Source organism: Martes martes (genome assembly GCF_963455335.1).
Source record: "Martes martes genome assembly, chromosome: 2".
Lineage (NCBI taxonomy): Eukaryota > Metazoa > Chordata > Mammalia > Carnivora > Mustelidae > Martes > Martes martes.
Window position 1 is genome coordinate 32,008,248 of NC_137889.1, and position 25,545 is coordinate 32,033,792.

General features: G+C 43.8%; 1 protein-coding gene across 1 annotated transcript in view; it reads left to right on the top strand.

Annotated features, from left to right (window-relative positions):
* Positions 1-25,545, top strand: part of UNC5D (unc-5 netrin receptor D) — a gene marked incomplete at both ends in the record, with an annotated part of 232,276 nt that overhangs the window by 161,590 nt on the left and 45,141 nt on the right. Inside the window, 3 exons of the mRNA XM_080796286.1 lie at positions 4,913-5,098; positions 8,741-9,118; positions 14,991-15,075. Of these exons, the coding sequence (XP_080652412.1) occupies positions 4,913-5,098; positions 8,741-9,118; positions 14,991-15,075 (649 nt within the window). The remainder of the gene's footprint in view (positions 1-4,912; positions 5,099-8,740; positions 9,119-14,990; positions 15,076-25,545) is intronic.

Consider the following 25,545-nt stretch of genomic DNA (forward strand, 5'->3'; position numbering starts at 1 on the left):
AGAAAGGCAAACCGAGTATATCGCCCTTGTATTTCGTCCTTTGGGGACTACATTGGTTCCTCTAAATGACTCGGTATGATGGCAATTCCTAAAGACACAGAACTTGCGGATGCCTCATCCTTGCATTAGGAATTTCACAGGGGCTCTGAAAGGCCAGTTACTCCTCCTCACTTGCTTTGACCAAAAATAAATAAATAAAACAACTGCAGACACTTGTCAAATCATGCCTTTTTTTTTTTTTTTTTTTTTTTTTTTTGCTAAGACCTTCTGAAAGTAAATTTTAGTCTCCCTCAGAACTACACCACACTTTTTTTTAAATAGCCCTCATTGCAGAAAAGGTCATTTTAATATCTAACCAGAGTCCCAGTTGCTATAATAAAAGGCCACGTCCTCCTTTTCAGTCCTTGTTAGAGATGGCAAAGTGTTGGTTACTCATGTCATCATAAAGTAAGGGTCACTGAGTGCCTACTGTGGCCTGTTCTCCTCTTGTGATAACACTCTGTGCATTCAAGATCACCTCTAGTCACTTTACAGCTCTCCCTTCTCCAGGCCGGATGAGCCCATAAACATGTCCTCTCCGGGGTCCTAATTTCCAGCTCTCTATTAATCTTTTCAGCCTTTCTCTGCAGACATTCCAAACTCCTTCCAGCCACAAACATACTCCTCAGTTGTTCCTGACTAATTTGGAATACAAGAGGTTTCTCAGTCAGTTCTCAGTTTTGTTTTCTTTTCTCCAAGGTGTAGATTTTACACAACATTTTTTTAATTAGTTTCAGAGGTAGAATTAGTGATTCATTAGTTGCATGTAAGACCCAGTGCTCATTCCATCCTTAAGGCCCATCATCCAATTATGCCATCCTCCCGCCCACCTCCCCTCCACCAACCCTAAGTTCATTTCCTAGAGTTCAGCGTCTCGTATGATTTGCTTCCCTCTCTATTTTCATTTTATTTTACTTTTCCTTCCCTTCCCCTCCGCAACCATTTTTTTATACCGCATGTTGGGCCTTTCCATGCTTTGCTTTGTGTGGCTTTTGGATCAAGGAAGGCTTTTGTGACTCTTGGATCAAGGAAAATGGGGGTGAAGTCACGGGAAAGACATCAGTAACACATGGATACGTAAAGCTTCATTCATGAAACAGAGAGGAAAGTATCCTGTGCCCATAGAGAGTAGAATAGCATTAGTCACGGGGTCTCGGTGCTTCTGTTCAAAATCACTTTGAGAAAACAGACCAGCAACACATGTGTCTGTAAGCAAGCAGACAGGTGTGAACACATATATGTGTTCAATGTAAAGGGGGTCCCTGCGGCAGGAGTTCGGTAATCAACCTCAGACTGTGATTTCTTTAATGCTTCTCCTCCCACCGTTGGAGACCAGGTGAACAATCAACAAATAGTTGCAGTAGTTTGCAAATTTCTGTAGGAAATTGTAGAGATAGTACTGCTTTTAAAGCGTGTAAAGCGGTTAGGGAGAATGCATCGGCATTCAGATAATTCAGCAATAAAAAAGATGATCCAAAAGGAGGTGTCAGAACCCTGAAGTGATGCTGGAGTTTAGAAGAACATGGTTGGCAGGGTTGGCTGGATTGGCCAGGCCAAGGTTGCTTTCTTGGAGGAGATGGACCTTGAGAAGGCACCTCTTGGATGAGTGGTACCTAGATGCCCCGTGGGGTGGGGTGATATTTTACAATGACTTGCCATTCACTAGCAGGCACCCATCTGGTAGGTAAATTCACGGTTGAGTTTGGGGTGTAGGGCAATGCAGCAAAGGGGAGCATGAGCACTGACATGACCATGAAGAAGTCAGTGCCTGGGTAGTGGTGGTGCCAGGTGGTCATGTGGTTGGAAAGATTCCTCTGGGAAGGAGCAATGGAAGCCTCCAGTACTTGGATGTTGAGTGTGTGCCTGCAGGTGTGCGTGCGCGCCCAGGTACACCCCACTTCCCCCCTTGCCCCATGAAGTCGTAGCGTAGAATATGGGACTAAATCTCAGGTTCTTCTGGAGCTAGTTCTGAACACACAAGAAAAGCGAAGGGATTACGTTTGTAAGCATACAGCATTCCTTATAGGGGAAACCACTATTCTTTCCTGGAGGACAGATTAGCAAAGAGTGAAGCAGAAAAAAAAAAAGAAAAAGAATAAGGCGAGATAGAAGCAGGTAGAGAGAAGAGGAGAGAAAGAAGAAAGAAGCGCTGTGGTCCAACTTTGGAAGGGTTTGAGCTGTGGGTAAGGATGTCTGATTACTTCTCTCCATACAAACACAGGTGGCGTCGAGTGACTTGTGTCAGCTTCTGTCGGAACCTCATCACTACTGTTGGACAAGAAACAAGAATATGTTAATTCATCCGTGCATCCCCGTTTCCATGGCATGGCTGGCCCTTGACAAATGTTTGTTGAATAAATGAAATTATTAGATTCTGGAGTTTTTAATTCCCCAGACAGATTGTTCTTGTAAAGTAAATACCACATTGCTTATCCTCCTGTAGGAATCGATTGACTTCTGGCTTTTAGATTAGACTGTCCCACCAAGTGCCAGGATAAACGTTATATGGACACGGTGCACTCCATATGGTCTCACTCCCTTCTCGCCTGACCCCCATCCCCATAGTCTCCATACTTTTTTTTTTTTTTTAATTCTGTAATTCAGTATTTCATTCCCTTAAGTCAAATAGATTCTGCAAATATTCTTGGGAAATGCATGGAACCATATCAAACATTTAAATCTCAATCTGCAGTCATATGTAGGGTCCTTTCCTAAAAACAGGGTTTGTGTCTGAGAAGGAGAATTCTGGTTGTCTGGATAGCATAAAGAGCAAGATAGGAATACAGAGGAACAAGCACAACTTGTTCCCGCTACTCGGTTTCGTCTCGGGATGTCCATTTCCAGCCGAACTCTTTTGCCCTGGTCATCTTCCTGGCTGCTGCTCCTGCCTGTTTTAGCACCTGGGATGCTAAAGGGGTCATTGTCTCTCCTTTGCCAATTCAGGAGCTGCATTCAGTACACTGCCAGAATGTTTCTGTGTCTGTGCTTCGGTGCTGAGCAGGTGTGTTCTCCCCAGATATGCCTTTTAAGCTGATAGTGTCATCAGTCAGTAGTGCCTGAGGAACCGATGGCAAGCAGGGGGGAGGCTAATTGGTTTCATGCCAAAGTTCTCTCACTACTCCTGGTCCCCTGTTGTGTTCTGTGTCCTCTCTACGCTCTGAGTACAATTACCTCGTCCAGGGAGCTTAATTGCGGAGAGGGAGGGTAGGAGTCTAACTGGGGGCATAGGTGCCCTTCCCTTTCTCTACGAGACACAGGCAGACACTGGAAGTCTGGGATCGGCCCCAGTTACCACATGCCTGGTTCTGGGTGGTCAGAGCAGACCATCACCCAGAAGCCCCCATCCCTTTGCCTCTCCCACGGGGACCTCCGTGACACTGGAACTAAAGCCCGAGTCACGCCCTGTTTCTCCACATCTCATGGGCCGTTGTGGTTACTGACAGTGTCTTACAATCTGTGAACCTTTCAGATTCCATTCGTTTGGATGGTTACGCTCCCTTGCATGTTATTTGTATGTGTTTGCGCCCCTATTGCTGAACCAGCTCTGCTTGATTTCCTCGTTCGCTCTTTAATTTGGTAGCACCTTCTTTTACAGCCCACTAACTTTGTCAGACATAAATGCCTTTTACCTGTGTGGTTAGCAGCACTCAGTTGATAACGTGAGTATCGTATTAGGCTGCAGTGAAGACATGCTAAGCACCATGCAATTACAAGGTGAATATACGAGAGCTCTATTTTAGCCTCTAAACCCAATACAGGGTGACAGAGTCATTACTTTGGGACCTATTAAGTGTACTCACCCCATAATCCATAGGGAGATGAATTACAGAGTTAGCACTTGCCACCTTCTCCTTCTACACAGTTTCCAAGATGAAGCCTCTCTCAGGGTCGCGTGGTCTTGGATAATTCTCCTTCTGAACCGTAGTAGCCATGACGAATGTCTTCCGGGATGAACCACACCCACAGGAAAACTAGCAAATGAGTTGGAAAACCGCTACAACCGATCTTGGGGGTTGGGGAGACACCCACATTCTCAATTCGAACTAACGCTTTTATTTTTGCTTTGCCTATGCATTCAATAGGATGGAGTAGGAGAGGTATGGGAGAAACAGCATGTACCCTTTTAGAGACCGGTCCTCCTCCACAAAAACGCATTAAGTCTAGCATTTAATGGTGCTAGAAAACATTGACCATGGACATTGGAGCACCTAGGACCAAGACCTCCATATCTCACAACAGAAATTTTCTCATAATGATTGTAAATGCCCTAACCTGATGTTGTCAGTGTTCTCTTAAACGGAATGATTTGTGCCAAAGCTAAAAAAAAAAAAAAAAAAAAAAAATTCCTATTTGTGAGCTCTGGTCTTCTCTCTCTCAGCTCCTAGACTGTGTATGAGCTTCTCACCCCAGCCCACTCTCTATGAATGCATGTGCCCCACATCATATAGAAGCAGAACAGTTCGCCCATGTTTTGTCATTGTATGTGGCTCTCATGTCCCCCCTTCAAGTAAAAATAAGATGCCAAAAAATACTTTGTGGGTAAATATGACTTCCTAAACCAAGTCAATTAAGGAGTTGTCTGTTTTTCCTTGAAAAATATTACATGTTTTGTAAAATTGATTCTCACTAAGATTTTATGATGTGGTCAGCTACCTTAATGCAGTCAAGATATTTGACTGGCGTCCCTCTGATTTATACAGGGTATTTGAGAAACATGATTATGTGTAAGAGTAGAACTTAAAATTAGCTGCATATGTTATTTTGTCCGAGCGGCAGCTCCAAAAAATCCAATAGCATTTCATTTGGTATCCCAGGGTGGCTCTTCAGCTCTGTGCCCATGTTGGCCATTTAGGATTTCTCTTGTGTCTTTCAGGCATTGAGAACGCCAGCGACATTGCTCTGTACTCGGGCTTGGGTGCTGCCGTGGTGGCCGTTGCAGTCCTGGTCATTGGCGTCACCCTTTACAGACGGAGCCAGAGTGACTATGGCGTGGACGTCATTGACTCTTCTGCATTGACAGGTGGCTTCCAGACCTTCAACTTCAAAACGGTCCGTCAAGGTCAGCGGCGTAGGTCCCCCCAACACCTCGTCCTCAGGACCATAGAGACTACGCTCACACAGGACCCCCAGTGCTCTCCGGCCCTGTGTGAAGGTAGCTCTTGGCACTGGGAGCCGCTGCCTGATTGTCTTCACGTGTTAGGAAACCAGACCCTGTGGGGTAGGCTGCCTCAGTCACTGGCTACGAGGAAGATGAACGGAGGATCCTCAGTTTACCATTAGCAGCGTTCTCAGTGAGGCACTCCCATCTTTGATATGCAGTAAACTTAGCAAGTTATTTTGTCTCAGATTATCCAACTTTCTATTTTAACAAGACTGCTTTGAGAGTATTTCATTAACTAAAATACTGATTATTCAAACCTGAGCACCAATGACTTTACCATAACCTCCCATGCATATGAATTCTATTACCGACTAGGTAGAGTTATTCATGTTACTTCTATTTTGTAGAAGTGAAAAGGACTTCAGAGAATCTGTGATGGGTCAGGTAGCCAGCAGGGGGAGAAAAAACAAAGTTCCCAGCTTAAATGACTCTCACCTATTGCCCGGTGGAGGCAATCTTTTGTTGGAGGGAGAAGGAAATCGATCATATCAAACTATAGCCATGCTCATTTTCAAAACAGAGTCATTTAATTCTCTTATGTGAGCCAAATCTGTTTCTGATTGCAGGATGGAGATGAGCTATACATGGGTTTTGGTTTAGAAAAAATGAAACTATCTCCTTTCAGAGGGTGAAGTTTTCCACCTTGACCCTTCCTGTCAATATTGTCACCTTTATTTCTATTTATTATGCATCACTAGGGCCTATAGCCCTGGACAAGAAGAAGTCTCACTGCTTGGTAGTGATTGAGGAGTGACTGAGTTCCAAAGTGGAATCCGAACACGCTAGAAACTGGGAGATGGCTGGTAGAGACAAAATGCTTTCTTGCCTGCCACTTACTTCTGGGCTTCAGAGTTTCAGGTCTGAGCCTGCTTCTCCAAAAGGGCCACAGCCCCTTGACTTGGGTGCATAGCTTAGTAGATATGATTTCGTTTTGAAGGGGCGGGGTGGGCGGGGGTGGGAAGTTGAGTGAGCCTGGTGGTGGGTATGACGGAGGACGCGTATTTCATGGAGCACTGGGTGTGGTGCATCAACAATGAATTCTGGTACACTGAAAAGAAATAAAAAAAATAAAATATTTAAAAATAAAAGAAGGAAAGAAACAGAAAAAATAAATACTGGGATTAATGTAAAAAAAAAGAAATGAAGAACTGATCTTTATACTACATAAGAAACTGGAAAGATTTTTCTATCAAATATAAGATCTCCAGGTCTCAGACTATAACATTTTAAAATAGAAGAAATACAATCATTTGAGAGACAGAGGCTTTGAAGTCAGATAGATAGAATCCAAAATTGCTGTATGACCTAGTTAATTGATTGTGCTCTGGGTCTCAAGTTTTATAGCTATAGGGATCCTCCTATCCACATCAGAGGGTCCTCATGAGGATTAAGTGACCCAGAATAACAAGGATTATAAACCCTTGGCATATAGAAGGTGCTCAATAAATGTAATGAGTGTGAGTCTAAATGCTAGTGGTTTCCTCTGACTTTGGCCCAGGAGGCCAGTGTGTTCCCTGGAGCAGCAGGTGAGGGGGTGGTTCCCTTGCCTTGCCTAAGCATTTGGAGAATGCTGACTTGCATAAGCTGAACCACATCTGCTTAGTGTGGGCCTCCTCAGAGCTTATACTGTATTGTGAATCTCTAAAAGAATAGATAGCCCTTCCAAACTTCCTTTACCATTTTGGTTTTATTTTTAACCAAGAATATCCCAAAGCTAGTGATTAAAGCAAAAATCTTTTACTAAGATTCTCCTCTACCCTATAGTCACTGTAATGCTACATACACCTCCCTTTGACCCTCATATGATTTTCACCTCCATTGTCTTAAGAGACATCCCTTCTTGAGCAAATAGGGCTGGAAGAAGAATGGTGATGAGACTTTTAAACAGAACGCCGTGCTTTGATTTGACCAGAAGTTTTAAAAGGATTTCCAAAGGGAGCTGTGGAATAATCAGCCAACTTTCTTCAACCGTGGACTCTTGTCATATGTACATACTTTTGTAATCAGGCATTTTCTCCTTAAGGTAGACTTCAGTGTGACTCTAGGAAATCTTTTTGCTGCTTGGCTTCACATAAGCTGGGAGGGTCTTTTAAAAGTGGCCAAAAATTAAGCTCCAGAAGGTGAGGACTTGAGATAAAATAGCCACGAGTCTCAGGGATGCGATTTTTTAGGTCTCGGTGGAAGGGCCTGTTCCAAATTCTTTTCAGATGTGACATGGTTCTTAAGTCCTGCTTCTTGCCCAGAAAGACCATAAACAAGAACCAGGCTGAGACCTGTAGAACTCAGTGCAGTTCCATTAAAAAGCACAGCTCCTTGATTGTGTCTTGGCCAGAGCCACAAGTATGAAAAAAATGCATCATCAAGGAGCCTTTAGATCTACAAAGCCTTTTCATCTCATTTTGAACCTCCTCCTCTATGATTTTGGATTCTTAGAGCATCCGAACAAGAGGTGGGGAAAGTCAGGTTTATAGATTTCCTGCTGGCATTGCTACAAATTATGAGTTGGAAGAACAATAGAGGCTAATACAATATGGCCTAGAATTGCAACATTTTCAAAAATATCATACTTTAAACATTTTGTCAGGCCCCAAAGGAAAATTGTTTAATATGGTTTGGGTTTCAATTTGAGAAGTCACATTGATGGACTGATATGGGTGGGAGGTTTGGGACCGAGAGTTATTTCGTTATTTACTAACAAATGAGGTTACTTCATCACAAGAAAATAGCACGGCATTTCTTTTTTAATATTTGGCCTAGAAAATATCGGTGAAAGTCCAACAAATGAAAGTCCAATTTCTCATGTTTTTGTAAAGATTTTTTGGTTTCAGTTGTTCTGAGACAGAAAGGAAGCCGTTCTCAGCTGCTCCCCAAGTAGAATCAGGAGTCTCGCTCTCCCCGTGTGGGGCCTCTTGTCCCGCTCCGGGTGACATATGCGCTGTTAGAGCAGACTCAGACACGTAGTGATCCGTGGGCTTCCCTGACCGTTTTGCCCAGAGGATACAGCGTTTCCTCCCCCAGCTCCAGAAACTGCCCAGAATGCCACGTGAGATGTGCCACCACCAACGCTGTTCTCGTTATAAACAGCCCTACCTAGCTGGGTCACCTCTTACCATTTCAAATGAACAGATGTTATTTTTCCTCCAAACTGGATTCCAAAGCATCTTTCTTTTTTTTTTTTTTTTTCTTTAAGCTTCTCTCCGCCAGTTAAAATAATCACATAAACAATAATACCTGAGTTTGCTGCCTGACGGAGTGCCAGAAATACTTGTTTTGAAAAGATGGCATCCAAGGAGCTCTGGAAAAATTTTTTTTTTTTCCTGATTTGGGTTCACTGACATTTGGAGACTCTGCTGGGAAAGCCAGAACCCCCATTTCCAAACCTCTGGTCACTCCTGACCAGCCTGTCAGAGCTGCCGCAGAGGCTGGGGCCTGAAGGGCAGCTGGCAGGTGCACGGGTAGTTATGCAGTTAGAGGCAGAGGCAAGGGGGTAACTGGGATGCCTTTTCATTTCTGAGTGACAGATCAATTTTCTTTGACCAGGTAACTCCCTGCTCTTGAATTCCTCCATGCAACCAGACCTCACGGTCAGCCGAACATACAGCGGGCCCATCTGCCTCCAGGACCCTCTGGACAAGGAACTCATGACAGAGTCCTCGCTCTTTAACCCTTTGTCCGACATCAAAGTCAAAGTCCAGAGCTCATTCATGGTCTCCCTGGGCGTGTCTGAGAGAGCTGAATACCACGGCAAGAATCATTCCGGGACTTTTCCCCATGGAAACAACCGCAGCTTTAGTACGATGCATCCCAGAAATAAAACACCTTACATCCAGAATCTGTCATCGCTCCCCACAAGGACGGAACTGAGGACCACTGGTGTCTTTGGCCACTTAGGAGGACGCTTAGTCATGCCAAATACAGGTAGGCGGTTAAGTGTGCGTTTGCGATTTCCAAGCATTCTTTTAAATGGTTTATATTGACATAATTATATCCCATAAGATTCATTTTTAAGATGCTTACCATCTTTGTGTCAAAGCTACCAACTCCGGTTCCATAAGCCTCCTTGATTTACATGGCCAACCAGAATCGATGCTGATTTTAGATTTTACGATCGTCACCTCAGCACAGATCACTTACTCTATTTGATGCCCTTTCCAGTTGACAGCCATGTTTGCTCAGGAGGTTTGGGTGGTCCCCAGAGTTAAACCCCCTTGAAATATATTTCGTAGAGCATAATCAGGAAGCACTGAGGACATTCCTTGACAAGAATGAGAAATACCATCTTTTATAGCCAAACATGGTTTATACACTAGTAGATAATTTAGCAGAAGGACACTGGGAGTCAAACTTCCTCCATAACTGACCTAATAAACATGGTCGAGTGTCCACAGACCTTGCTATCATGTTGCTTTATGAGGAGCAATGATGAAGGTTCATTACCGAGTTGCTCTTTTGAATACAAACCTCAGGTCCAGGGCTAAATCGTGCATACAATTAGTTCTCAAGAATATTTTTTTCCTCCTTTTGGTTAGAAGGGGAATTTTCTTAATGTTTTGAAAAGGATACTTTAGGTATATAGACCAAATAACTTTTTTTTTTAATTTCATTTTTTCGGTTTCCAAGATTCATTGTTTACGTACCACACCCAGTGCTTGACGCTCCCTCCTTAATCCCCACCACCAGTCTCACCCATGCCCCCACCTTCTCCCCTCCAAAACCTTCAGTTTGTTTCTCCGAGTCCACAGTCTCTCATGGTTCCTCTCCCCCTCTGATTTACCCCAATTCACTTTTCCTTTCCTTCTCCTAACATGTCCTCCATGTTATTCCTTATGCTCCACAAGTAAGTGAAACCATATGATAATTGACTTTCTCTGCTTGACTTATTTTGCTCAGCATAATCTCTTCTAGTCCTGTCTATGTTGATACAAAGGTTGGGTATTCATCTTTTCTGATGGAGGCATAATACTCCATCGTGTATATGGACCATATCGTCTTTATCTATTCATCCGTTGAAGGGCATCTAGGCTCTTTCCACAGTTTGGCTGTTGTGGACATTGCTGCTATGAACATTGGAGTACAGATGGCCCTTCTATTAACTACGTCTGTATCTTTGGGGTAAATACCCAGTAGTGCAATTGCAGGATCATAGGGTAGCTCTATTTTTAATTTCTTAAGGAATCTCCACACTGTTCTCCAAAGTGGCTGCACTAACTTGCATTCCCACCAACAGTGTAAGAGAGTTCCCCTTTCTCCACATCCTCTCCAACACTTGTTAATTTTGGCCATTCTAACTGGTGTAAGGTGGTATCTCAATTTGGTTTTGATTTGAATTTCCCTGGTGGCTAATGATGATGAATATTTTTTCATGTGTCTGTTAGCCATTTGTATGTCTTCTTTGGAGAAGTGTCTATTCATGGCTTCTGCCCATTTTTTGATGTGATTCTCTGTTGTGTATGTGTTGAGTTTGAGGAGTTCTTTATAGATCTTGGACATCAGCCTTTTGTCTGTAGTGTCATTTGTGAATATCTTCTCTCTTTCCATGGGTTGTCTCTTTGTTTTGATGACTGTTTCCTTTGCTGTGCAGAGGCTTTTGATCTTGATGAAGTCCTAAAAGCTCATTTCCGCTTTTGTTTCCTTTGCCTTGGGAAACACGTCTTGAAGAAAATTGCTATGGTCGATGTCGAAGAGGTTACTGCCTATGTTCTCCTCTAGGATTTTGATGGACTTCTGACTCACATTGAGGTCTTTCATCCATTTTGAGTTTATCTTTGTGTATGGTGTAAGAGAACAGTCAAGTTTCAGTCTTCTGTACGTAGCTGTCCAATTTTCCCAGCACTATTTATCTAAGAGACTTTTTTCCCACTGGATATTTTTTCCTGCTTTGTTGAAGATTATTTGGCCATAGAGTTGAGGGTTCATATCTGGGCTCTCTACTCTGTAGGCCAAGTAACTTTTAAAATGACATCCTGTCAATGGATTAGTCTTCAGAGATGCCATCTAAGACCTAACTGAGTGGTGGAAGAGGGCATACTCTCCTCTGATTTCTAAGCAACAAGAATTAGGTAGTGCTCTGAATCATCGCTGGTTGGCCACTGGGAGGAAAGAGTGCACTCTCTCTGTAAGTGTGACAAAACAACCAGAGAGCATTGAATCAAGACCATCAGGGCCTTGACAGCCCACTCTGAGGTATAGCTAACCACCCTCTCCAAATCAATGATTTTATTCTCTAAAATGAAATCTGCCATAGGACTAGTCCAAAGCTCCCATTCCAGCTAACTGACCCTACAGTAGCTTACTGAGTTGACACTGCACTTAGGTTCAAGTTGAGAAATGCTGTCTTGTTCTCCTCCCTCAGCTGATTCCTTAAAAATTGCCCTTAAATGCAGCCCTACTCATCATGATTTTGGTTTCTGAACTTTTCAATTCTCGAAATCTTCTTTCTAGTCCATGTTTTAGAACATCGTTAAGAATCTTCGTTTAAACATGCATGAATGTCAGCATGGGACGTAATCCTCCCTGGTCCTAACTGGCAGTCAGGAGACTCAATGCGGAATGAGTCAGTCAGCCAGGCTTACCAAGTACCCTTCTTGTAAGAATCTATAAACTGGAAGTATGGGCTCTGGGAAAAGAAAATGACACAAACCTCTCCTAAGAACAGGATATATTCATCAAAATCCTGGAAAGTTGCATTTTTGTCTTCCCTTCCTTTCCTAACCCAGCGTGTGGCACTTCACGAGCTCCCAGTAGATAGTGTTTGAATAAATTGGCCCACACTCCTCCTCTCCCTTCCTATCTTTGTGTGTTTACATCCATGTGGAAGGCAGGCCAAGATCGACCCATTCATTGGCTCTGTTTAACGTTCATCAAAAAAAGTGAGATGAAACCATGACATGGATTTTTCTTTCTCTTCCCTTTTGACTTGAGAAGTACTTGCATTGCAAACGCAAAGTTTTGATTGCATTGTCTGATTCCCAAACACCTCCTCTGTGAAAGGGCATTTTCAAAGCTTCTACTAAGAAGTCCTGGACAAGATTGAAGCTGTTCACTGGGAATGAGTTTGAGGAAAAATAAGTGTGGGGAATTGAAACATATGCCATGTTATTTGCAGAACATAAATGCGAAATATGCCCTAGGGGGCTAAAGTGTAAAGAAGCAAGGCACAGCAATTAAATTGTTCTAATGCCATCCATCCCGAATTATTGTATGATGCTTGGCAATGCTTTTTCCAAGAGGATGGGATGGTCCCCATGCTGCGGTAGTCATTTATTATGCAAAATATGAAGCAAGAAACAGACAGGTGGTTCTGTTATCATACCAAATAAAAGGCTGTCAGGGTAGCAGGTGGAGTTTGGGGGAGAGTATGTTTCTTTAATCAGAGATAACTGGTGAGTGACATATCAAAAACGGACTCTTCTTAAGGGGACCACACGCATAAAGATTCCCCACTCTGCCTTTCCTCCTTCATAAGCTGTAACTTGCCGCCCACACTACCACCCACCATGACCCTGCCTCTGTGTTTTCGTCCCATCTCTGTTTACAATATGCTTATTTTAGTGGGAGGAGGGAAGTATGTTTGAAAGAGAATTGTGAAATTTCTGACCGAAGGAAAGATGAAATCATTTAAAGCTCTAATGATCCTGTAGATTCAGGTCGTATTTAGGAGTATTATGAAATAATGTTTCAATCTGAACACAGGGAATTAAGCTGACTTGAAAGGAATGAGATAGGATCCGTTCTACAAACAGCCCTATCTCAAAAGTCCACATGCATATTTATTCTGATTCGATGTGGGAGTTGCCTGTCAGGCACGGATGATCTAGAGAAGAGACCACGTCTCAGCATCTGGCTTTTTTTTTTCCCCAACAATTTCAAATCCTATACCTTCATTTATTCGGGATTTGGTTTTTGTTTTTGAGTGCCTACTGTGTGCCAGGCATTGTGCAACATGTAATTGATATGATATGCTTTTTTAATTTTAAGCACACTGTAGGATTTATTTGTGAGTTTACAAAAGACACACTAATCAACATGTCAGAAAGTAAAAAGTGATCATTTTGGTTGGCAATCGAAGAAAGGACTATAAAGGGCACCAGGCAACTCTGTGGTGAACTTTTCTGTATCTTGACTACGGTGGCGATTAAGAGAGTATATATGAGAAACTCATCAATTTGTACTCTTAAAATGGGTACAATATATTGCCTGTGAAATATACCTACAAAAAGGAAAAAATAGAAAAAGAAAAATGGGAGCACGATAAAGTTATTCTTTCATTGTTTGATGATGCTGTATTTGCTTCTATATCTAAAGAATTAGGACTGAAGATCTCTGTTGTCCTAAGGGCCTAGAGTGTCTAAAAGAGAGGCAACAGAGAAAAAGTACTGTGTCAGACAGAGAATACAGAGTGTGTAGGGCATGCATTCAGCTTGACACCCACACCCAGTGAATATCCTGTGTATCACAACTTCTGCTCAACAGCAGGGAAGGATGTCCTGGAGTCCACTTCATTTGGCAACTACATTTAAAAAAGAACAGGAAATGAAAGGAGGAGCCTGATCAGAGGCCCCTAAGTATGGCAATTACAGTTCCATTGACATTAAAGTCCAGAATATAAATGGATACTCTTGCTGAAAAGCTGTAAGCAAGATTTAAATGTGCCTCATTCTTAGTGCTGGTGAAAGATACTGATGATAACTAGCATGTTACTGAATAATGCTCATAAATGTGCATCACAAATAACGTGTTTTGCAATGAGTCTTGCATTCCTTGATTCCACAGCAGCTAACAGGCACACAGAAGGATATCAGTAAAGCTTGCCATCTCGAGATGTAAATTACCACCGGCAACCTGAAAAGCTTTCTGTGCAATTACATTAGCGCTAATGAAAGGGGGGAAAGGTGGGAGCTGCATTATTCAAAGAACTGGAGGATACCCTGAGATTTTATTTTGCAAAGGTCTTACTGTGTCTCTATTTCATCTCTTTTTATAAACAAGAAACTACATTAAAGAGAATCTCGGCCCCCTCTAGATTCCTCTCTTGGCCAAAGCGAAATATTTACTTCGCGGTAGACAAGAGGAGAGAGAAGACGTTGCACACACAGTGTGATCTGCCTTCCTGGGCCTTCCCTGTCCTCCATTACAGGATTTCACTGAAGTTAGGCTACTGATTTTTCTCTGATTTGACATGAATATGGTTATGCCACCTTTAACTTTCATCTTCTTTTTTTTCCCAGCAAATATAGGTTGTCATATAGCTGGTATTTGGTCCTATAACAGCCCTAAATTCATCCATGCTTTTTTTTTTTTTTCCTCCAGTTTTCTTGAAAAAATACAGCACCTCTTTAAACTTACTTTGAGATGCATAATTTATAAGACAATTTCATACCAGGCCTGAGCAAAGCATTAGAGGGCTCGCCCACCATCTCAGACGCCTCTTCCGGAAATGACTGGAGAGAGAGGAGCTACAGCAATACAGTCGGATAAACTCTTATATTCTCGGACAGGTTTGATGGTGTCTGGTCTCAGGATGCCCAGTCCTTTAAGAGAATTTAAAAGTGCCAAGGAGACTCTAAATATTTTGAATTAGAGTACACAGTCGAGTAACATGCTCCTCTTCATGTCACTGTTGGGAAACAATGTTTTCTCCATTAGTTCTTAGACTTTATAAACTTTGCAAAGATCAGGGTTTCATAAATTGCTGCGGGGTGTGTGTGTGTGTATCTGTAAGGTGCTCAGCTAAGGGGCTTCAAGACTATTGGAAGATCGGCAAATAACCTCTGGGCTTTTTCTGTTTTAGGGGTGAGTTTACTCATACCGCATGGCGCCATCCCAGAAGAGAACTCTTGGGAGATCTACATGTCCATCAACCAAGGTGAACCTAGGTGAGAGACAGAGAAGGATGGCATATTGATGACATCTTAAATACAGAATGGAGCTTCTGCAGAAAACCTGAGGTTTTTAAGATAATTTGGCGTGGAGGTGTACAGCTAAGATCCGTGCGTTACTTGACTATACAGAGGGAAATACCAGTTGCAAAAGTGTAGGCTAAAATGAAAACACACAGAGCTAGCTCTGCAATTTTTGGTGACTCATCTAGGTCACTGACCTCTTGACCGCAGACAAAAATCAACCGTGACTCAGTAGGCAAGTCCTTAGCAGGTCCTCTCCATACTGATTGCCTCACCTAATCTTTCTCTCAAAAGAAAAAAAAAAAATCATCCCAGCAGGCGCTTTTCGCTGCTAGGCATTATGCAAATGCTGAGAACGACCAACCTGTGACCTCTTCAGGTCAGCACAAGACCTGCTGTAGGCTGAGAGGGGATTTCTCAGGTAATCTTCCCTCCGTGTAAAAACACCTTCTACGCTGCAGTAGCTTTCAGGTCTGACACATTTCAGTAGCATTAAATTCAATTACATATACAAATCTTGTCGCGGAGTCTTTAATGAAAGTAGTTGGTTATTTTCTTAGCACAAGTATAATATTTGTGGAAATGTCGCTTTCCTCCACACAAGATAAAACCCGGCTCCTCTTTAGAAAGCAATTTCTCTCATAAACTGGATGTGTACCTCTGGCATTTTCAGTCTTAACATCTTGGTTCTTTGAGGCTAGATTTTTTTTTGTTGTGAGCAGAGAACACGTGAAGGAAAAACACTGGAAGGAAAAAGAGCCAGAGAAACAGATGGTTTGAACAGATTCTGATAGCTGTCTCCATGAAAAAATGCGTTGGTGCCCAGTGGTTTTAACTTTCTGCTCGAGAGAGCTTGGAAGGAATGGAAAAGGCGCTGCTAGCTGGCTCTTGGCAAGGCGCTCAGAGGGCGCGCAAGTAGGTGGTGGTGTGGTTGGCTCTCGTGCTGTTCCCTTCAGTCCTGGAGAACTAGATCCCTCACCTCCGCTCCTGAAGGCACGCTAGGGTCTAAACACCTCCACGTGCAAGTAGAGGGGTTTGGAGAGTTTACTCAGCATCTCACTTAAGCAAACCTAAAAATGGAGTTTCCTGGATAAGGGTCACCTCTTTTTTATCCCTTCAGTTGACTTCTATGAGAAACCATACCTGTTTAAAATTTAGGCCAGGGTCCATTCCACACACGCTGTTGAACACGTCATCCTGCAAAAATCAAGAACGAGGGGCACCTGGGTGGCTCAGTGGGTTAAAGCCTCTGCCTTCGGCTCGGGTCGTGATCCCAGGGTCCTGAGATCGAGCCCCACATCCGGGCTCTCTGCTCAGCGGGGAGCCTGCTTCCTCCTTTCTCTCTGCCTGCCTCTCTGCCTACTTGTGATCCCTGTCTGTCAAATAAATAAATAAAATCTTTAAAAAAAAAAAAAAATCAAGAACGAGTCCGAATCCAGTCTGCCTGCCCGAATCACGGCCTCCTGCTAACCTTCGCCCCAGCCTCCGGCTTCCTTCCTTATAATCCATCCACTGAGCCTACGTTCAGCTCTTTCCTCTCAAACCCATCCTCTTCCACCTCATTAAATAGGACTTATGTGGGAAATACCACTCAAGCTGTCCTGCAATTATACAAGAAGGAGGAGAAATAGATTAAGAACATGCCAGAGTCCACAGACCTTGAAAGACAGGTTTGGCCTGATGCAGTCGCCTCCTGGACCACCACGAGCTTTGTAAGTCCTGTGCTAACCAGTCTGGTTTATCCATCCGTATCTAAGATGTGACGTTATTACTGTCGTCCAGGAAGGTGGACAGCAGGAACGGTTCTTCAAGGGCTTCAGCTCCGTGAGGTGGGCATTTTCCTGTCTACTCATCGGAGGATAAGATACAGTTGCAGGAGGCCTACATTCCTCTTCTTGTTTTCATGCTGCTCAAACCTTCCCAGATGTTCCCAGCTCTTAAGAAGATGACCAGTCGCAGGCTACTGCTTATTTAGCTTCCTTGACAATCTTCACTCCATTTCAAAACGCTCCAAACTACTTATGAAAACACTAAAAGTAGCACATGCCTTCCTGCTGCTACTTTTCTTAAGCTTGGTGATTTTTTTTTTTTTTTTCCAACCCTAATAGGAGGTTGCTCAGATCGAAGTTCTGCAGCTTTTCATCCTGGGGTTAATCAGAAGGCCATTAATGTAGCACGGTTTAGTGTCACCTTGCCTTTGGGACGTCACTTAAAAACCCATTGTCGTCTTATGGTGTCCTTCTGTCCTGCTGAACTTGTGCTCAGAAGAAGGCCTTTTTTCTTCTACCATCTGTAGACCTGGAACAGCACGGTTCTGTCTCTTTCACCTCTGACTCACCATCGCTTCCACACCCAGAATTACAGTCAGATCTTGAAAACAGCCTCTTTAAAGTCCATTCCGTTTTCCTATTGACGGCACCTTTCTGTTGCTTTTTTCTGAGTGACATCTCTGGGATAGCTGGGTGATGAGTTAGTGGAACTGTCACTGAAATCATTGATCCAAATTCAGTAGCAGATTCCCAGAGACAGGGCTGTGTGGAATGAATCACAGACTTAAAATAACCCCCTGTTTTCAAATAGGTTCCTAGGGCTGTATTTTGAAATCTGGGTAGGTTTTCAGTGAGGGTGTTCATTCCGTGAATTTATGCACCCTGGCCCTCTCGGAAGGCCCGGCTTCTGTTACGGGGAAGCCTCCAGGAGGACACTCTGTACTTCCCATTAAATGGAATGATGTCACTCTTCCTCAGTGTCCCTGCTCTGTCTACACTTCCAGGCTTAAACTATGATTTTAATGAATCTCTCCCAACCTCGTGCAGCAGTCTGGACCTCTGGTTGCCCATGATGCTTTTTGCCCATAATGCTGTTGGCTTTTTGTACAGACATGCGTATTAAATGGTTTGCTGGATGAGGACTTTGCATTCTTGGAAAAGTAATCATTACCTCTGTTTCTGTGTAACTTGCAAAGTGCTCTCACATGCACTTGACTCATTTAGTCTTCCATTATGTCAAAAGAAGAGGATGTTGTAGCAATTTTAGAAAGGAGAAAAAAAAAAATCTAAAAACATGAAGGTTCCAAGCAGCGAAGCTGCTTTGAAGGGCAGGTTACTCTCTGGCAGAGCTGGGATTTGACTTCAGGCCGCCTCACCACAATGGCAGTGCTCACACACTAAAGGATGCCATCTCTCCCTGATGTCAGAGCCTTTACAGAAACCGCTTTCTGACTTCATGTTCCAACTCTTGGCCCCTAAAATGGGGCATCCTCTGGAATTGCTCTCCATGAGCATGAGAATTAAGCAAGGCAGAAAGACAGGGTCAAGTTGAGTTTTTCTTAGAAGTACATTGGGAAAATTGCATTCTTACATCATAGAACTGAGTGCACAGAGGCTGGAAACAAGTCCCACCAAAGTGCTGGGTCTCAGGGGACACAACGTTAGGAAACATCTGAACGCAGTGGCTACGAGTGTGAGCTCAGACAGAGGCCCTGGGTTCAGATCTAAGCTTCACTGCTTCATCCGTGTGACTTTAGGGAAGTTCGTAAAACTCTTTGAAACCCAGATGTGTCCTCCTCTGAAAAACAGTAGGTATCTACCTTATACGGATATGGTGGGATTGCGTGGTACACAATGATACAAAAATCTAAAAGGTGATAAAATAAGTATTCTTTTCGTCATTGCTACACTTACATTTGACAAAGCATTCTATGGACAGTATATACTCTCATCTTCACATTGAGCCCACAGGGTAAACAATAATGGTTATCCTAATTTTTATAGATTTGAAAATTAACAGCAAGAAAAGCTAGTAAGCTCGACTCGGGTTGTAGCCAGATGAGGCACCAAAGCAAGATGATCTGGCTTAGAAGGCATTTCAATGCTTCGTCACAATCCCTACCTTAAGGTACAGTTGGGTATGTCATCCATGAGTCCAGTAAAGCACACTTGGGGAGAGACAAGGCTTACGCCTAATGATGGAAATAAACCATGAAACAGATGGGGAGGGGCCCAGATTGCGGAAGGCCAGGATCCCTTTGCAATTCAATGTGGAACCACACTGCAATAGGGAATCTCATGGAAAACCATGGAAAAATACAAAATGGCCTTAATCCAGTCCAAGCATAGAAACACAGACGGGGTGTAGAGAAGAGTGCTTTCCAGAAGATGTCACTTGACCTGAATCTAAAACATCAGTAGAAATTAGCCAGGCAAAGACAGGCCTAAGGGCAGTAAATTCCTCAATGTTCACTCCTGGATACATTTTCCATGATCTACATAGCATAAGAGGGGCTGTAAGAGTGGCTGAATGCAGATATCTTTCCCTGCTTTTAAGTCATTATCTTAAGCAGCTTCCTTCCAAGTGTAGCCCAGGCCAGGGCACAGATTGGACAAAGACTTAGGTTTCACACACTGAGCCGTTCACAAATTAAAGAACACTTAGTGGGCATCACAGGGACGGGAACTCGAGTAGCCTCACAGAAAGGCAAGAGCGTGAAATCGGGGCTGCCAGGGAAGCCCACATCAGGAGCATTTGGTCAGCTAGCTCAAAGTCAGAGGGGACCTCCTTTCCTATCGGCCCCCTTTGGAGGGCAGGAAACCAGCACTGATCATTCTCAGAAAGCCCCTGTCTTTTCCCAAACTTCAATTTGAAAGAATCTGGGGTTGTTGTAGGTACATTTTGGCAGGCGCTTTTGGAGTGAAATTCTTCTCATCCTTTCTGACCGGGTTTTGATAAAATTTTATAAAATGCGGGTATCTCGACAAGGGAATTAAAGTCTCATTTCAGACACTCTCCTCACATGGATTACACTAAGACAAGATGTGGATGCAACACAGCCTTCCCTCTACCCCTCCCACAGGTCCCGCACCCCTCCCCACCCCATAGTCGGAGAGTAGAGAACTGGACCAGAAAATTATTATATGGAGCTTTCTTTCAAGAAGCAATAAAACGAAACCAAAGGCAAACACTCATTTCTTTTTCCAATTACACTGTCATGTGGATATCCCTGACCAAATGCTTAAACTGGAACTGGAAATATAAGTAATCTTATTGAAAAATTTACAAAGGGACACATAGTTTTGAATTTGGGCTCGGCCCAGATGGCGTATTTCAACCACTTTTTCTCTTCTGGTTTTGTTTTGCTCTTGAATGGTCTGAGTCAGTGGGTACTTCTTGGGGCAAAGAGCTGGAAAACAGATGTGGTGGTGTTAGGAAGCATGAGCTGTTTTTACGGTGCCTTGATGGAGCAACAGTTTTAACAGCAAAGCATGAGATAAGACCAAACACGAGACCAGGAAGACACAAAAAGTCACCCTGGGAACTGAAGAGAATTTCTTTCCCAGGAACGGCTCACCACGAAACCGTGTGGTGGAGGCTGTTCCTGCGGAATATGGCTTCCTGTAGCTTTCCCTCCACGGTAGCAAACCAGCACGCACACACATGGACACGCGCACACACGTACGTCTTCATGACTCAGGCCTAGCAAAAGATATAAACCCTCAGAAACGTGCTTAGACCGACCTTGTTTCTAGAAGAGTAAGAAGAAAATCTGGCTATGGATGGCCATTCCTGTAAAAATGAAATTTTAATGATGACTCGTCTTTGTGTGAAAGACATTTGAGGTCCATCTAAAACCCCATGTCACAGAAAAATAGGAAACCACATTCACTTTCCTGGGGCCTCCCAGAGCTCTGATTTCTCACAAGGTAGTGAACCCTGGTTCCACCTTGCCACCAGGTGACTTCTCAGGACATTGCCACCAGGGAGAAAACCTGGCTAAAAGCTTCTGGGTTGATTTGTGTCTCTGTTGGCTTTCTCCAGCTTGGGAGACCTACCTGCTGGGGTCTGTCTGAAGCCATCCCCCAGCTCAGGCAAAAAACACTGCCCCTTCAACACTGCAAAACTGTTGCAGACTTCTAGAAAAATTTTCCCAATTAATATTAGAGCTCAGTATAGTCTATGACTGTTAAGCCCCAAATCTGCCCAGTACTGCAAAGAAGGATAAAATATCCCTTCTATAAGGAGTTTATTTCTGGTGGAGGTGATGGTAGGAGGACCGAGGTTGTATATACGTATCAGAGTGATGTTTGGGGGTATAGTGGCCTTTTCTGTATTCTGAAAATTGACAAAGCCCAGAGCTTATTTACAAAAAGAAACTGCCAGAGAGAGAGAGAGAAGTGCCCCCACATTCTAATTTCAGAGATTTTCCAGCTATCATGCCAAAGGCTGATTTTCCCACCTCCCAGCCAAACCTTCCAAGAAGCTTCATTTCATCAGCATGGGCACTATTGCTCCCCTGCCCACTCATAGACCAGGTTCTCTCCCTCCCTATTGATAGAAGAAGAGAGAAAATCAGTCCTGTTTTGGAGGAGAATGGTCATCAAAAATGGCCGCCTCTGCTCTCTCCACTGTCAGAGGGTAGGCTCAAGAGAATTCCTTATAAAACTTGGGCCATCTGCAGGAGAACTGGACGGTGATATTTGATTTTCTCATTGTTTATAAGCTTGTTGACTTGTCCATGACGCTAAAACCAAGGAGAGAAGAGCAAAGAACACTTCCATTATTCCCAGGTCCCCATCCTTCCAAGGGGTAGAGTCAAAAATTATGTGCTCATTTTCAACTGTGTTCAACTGTATCATTCTAGGGTCAACTTGCATTAGAAAAGCTAGAGCCACCTAATACCACAATAGATGAAGCCCCCAAAGCAAACCCAGTTACTCAAATCACCGATGATAATTGCACCGTGACACATGTGCTAACCAGGAGCAAAGGGATGAGGCCTGTCTAAAGGCTCAGGGAAGGCTTCCGCGAGGAAGGGACAATTGACTTAAAAACGGAACGTGAGTAAAAGGAAATAGAAGGTGTAAAGGCACAGGGGTATATAATAGCATCATATATTTTGGAACGAAGCAAACCCGAACAAAATATGCAAGGAAGAGTGATAAGGACTAGACTATGTAAGAGAGTAATTTGCTGCCTAGAGGAAATTGACAGTGACCTGCTAGATAGGGATGTAGGAAGAGTCAGCTTCAGGAAATCTGGTCCACCATTTTTGGTATCTTATCTTCTGCTTCATCTCCAGGACCACTTCCCAGTTCAAGTCTTCCTTATGCCAGCACTGTCCTTGTGAGGACAGTGAACATGTGCCTCATTTTTGCCTAGCATATTTATTAATAGTGCCCTCTTCATCCTCGGAAGTATCTGCGTGTGGGCAATAAATTATAGTCACTCTACTTTTGAGTGTCCTTGTCTTTGGTTGTGCACGAGAGATTGGGAGGGAGCTGTTAATGTGAGCGATGAAGGAGTCGAAGATAATTCCCAGAATTCTGCCTTGGGAACTGACGGTTAACTAGTTGAGAGAGATTTGCCAGCTGAAGGTCACCTGACAGTTTCTGATAATAGTTGCTCCAGGAGCCTCTTTGGCTTTCTTTCCAGGGAAGAAACACAGCCCTCTGACTTACAAGAAAGGGGGTAGAAAGGAAACTGATTGAAGAATAAATCAATACAGTGCAAAAACAATATTTATAACCAAGAAAAAAAAAGAGAACTGCTGAATCCAAATCCCCGGTGAAGCTTTTGGCCAGACTGTCTGGCAGCAAATGCTCATAGAGCAGAGAGTCACGATTATCGGCCACAAAGCCTGCCTGCCTGCCTGCTGTGCGCAGGGCAGAGTCTTCTGCCTACCTTTGTTTTCTTTGCCTCCCTAGCTGGGTAAGAATCAGCCAGTCCTGGAGTTCACTGAAGGGAAACGATAACACACATAACTTGTCAGGAAAGTAATGTAGACGCGGTCACTGGCATCCCTTGACGGGTAAAGAGGGATCGGAAAGGAGATGATGGGTGGCAGTGAGAACACAGGGAGTCCGAAGGCCTGAGTTCCAGCTCCCCTGTGACTTCTCCAGCCTGAGTGACTGTGAGCAAGTCATTTTCTTTCTCTGGGCCTCAACTGTACCATCTAGAAATCCTGTATAATATTAGCTGCATTCCAGGTTTGGGGGGAGGGCAAAAAAGTGACATATATGACAAGTCTGGTGCAAAGTATAAAGTACCATACAAATGCTATCTTTTGATATTGTACTTCATCTGGCCTTTTTTTTTTTTTTTTTTTTTTTTTTAATTGCATAGATAAGTTCTCTGGAGTCCCTGGAATGTGCTTTAGCTCTGTCCCCATGATGCTGGCTTCCTTTAGACGGCTACCACATTCCTAGACTGGGAGGAAAGATCAATTCAGTGATAGCACACACATTAACTGTTCACTCTAAGATCAGAGCTTGTGAAGATACGAAGGACTCGTCTGCTTTGATCTCTCCTTACACGGGGGCCTAGGATTTATACTCTAGAGGCATATTACGTGGAGTCCAAAGAGTGGGGTCGTGTCCACAGTAGGAGATCAGTGGCCAGTGAAGCTGGGCTGGCGGCTTAGGCCAGCCTTGAACAAGCTCTGTCAGGCTTCCCTTGCTAGATCGTGATGGACAGAAGTGAACAGATTGTTTCTGTCACCAGTTCTGTTCAATGCTCAGTCATAGATTGGAATCCCGCTTGTGGCTGTAAGGGAGTTTTAGAGATTTTTTTACTGGAAGACTCAGAATGGAAAACATCTTCCCTTTGGAGGGGATTCGGCATTAATGAGCTCTGTGTCTGGCAGAGGCAACTGCTGACGAGGGAAGGTGCTTTCTAAGGAACAAACAAAGGGGCTCTTTGCGCGAGTGCAAGGGGAACAGATTGCTGCCATTTGGGAAACACATTAATTCGGTCATGCTACCAGTGCCATGCAGTGTGATAAAAGGAGCAATTAATCAAATGGTATCTTAATGGCTTAGAAGGGTTAATGCACCTTTAGCTGAAGACTGTGCTCTTTACTGCCGAGAAATCACGGAGGCTCCTTCGCAAAGTCATTTCAGTTCAAAGAGAACGCCATTATCCCCACAACGAGAGGAGGGGAGGAGAGAAAGAAGGAAGAGGGGGAAAGAGAAAGGGAGGGGGGATCTCTCATGCTGTCATCTGCTGATCTGCTTTTTTTGGAAAGAATTTCCGCCCACCACGCTCTTCACCGCTCCTCCCACCCCACGGCCCCTTGGTCCACAAACAAATACGCATAAATAAAAATTGCCATCATTTTCATCACAGTATGTCGGAAGCCCCTGTGAGCTCACAATGTGAAGTGATTAGGACGGTCCAGAGGAGTCTTTAATTAAAGATGCCATTGACAAGATAACAATGGTTTGGGAATGTTGTTAATAGATCTGAATGGAAGGTGTACCTTAATTCAATAAGAGGAAAGTCATCGGTTCATGAGTTTGATTGCGCATTGTAAAGGAACACCACATACTGTAATTATTTTTATTTGTATATGCAATCTCTTTTATTGCCCACGCTGGAAGTAGAAATAACCTGTCCTATTAAGATATTTAATATATATCATCCTTTCCACTTCACTTAGTTATAGCCTCATAAAAATGCCAGAACACACCAGCCCACACTGAGGCTGGCCTCCATGCTTTCTAAGACAATACGCACAGCCCTTGAAAAAACCTAGATGACCAACCTCCTAACTCCTTTGGTTATCATCTTTAAGACAAAGGAATGGGAACTTCCCAGGACCCCATAAAGTTGTATTCAGATAGGGAGCTTCACTCTGGAAACGAGGATGGACATGCCCAAAGGTCAAACAGCACCTCAGTCCAGTTGTGTGGCATCTGGGAGACAAGAGGGGATCAGGAGACAGAAGCAGGGGGGTCTCTTGGGTTCTAACTTTAAAGTGAACACGCCATGAAAAACCACGTAGCAGACAGAAGAATGCCACCCCCTCCCCAAAATGTCCACACTAATCCCTAGAGCCTGTGGATGTTATGCTGCATGGCAAAGGGGACTTCACAGGTGTGATTAAGGTTAAGGACCTTGAGGGGGAGAAATTACCCTGGGTTATGCAGGGGGGTTCATGGAATAGTCCTTGTAAGAGGAAGGCAGAGTATCAGAGTCTGATACAGAGCTGTAAGGATGCTGTGCTAGTGGCAGACGGAAGAGGGACCGCCAGAGGCTGGAAGAGGCAAGGAAATGGATTTTTCTCAGGCACCTCAAGAAGGAACGCAGCCCCTCTGACATTTTAGCTCAGAGAGACCTACAAAACTGTGAGATAGTAAGTTTAGGTTGTCTTAAGCCACTAAGTCCGTGGCTCAGGGATAATAGGAATATACCACAAGCTTCTGTTGCAATCATTGTACCTCAGTGCCCACCATCTTCCTAAGATGCAGTCCCTATGAATACACCCTTATAACTCTCATGCCGGCGTCTGACCTTAGAAATGCCAGGTTTAGGGAATGTGTCCCAGAGAACATCGGTTCCTTCCCCTGCCTGCCCCCGCACATAGCCCTCAACCACCACCACTAGCAGAAGAGGCTAGTCCCCCCTCTGTCGCGAGCGAGGTTCAACTTTGGCTTGTTGCTCAACCCC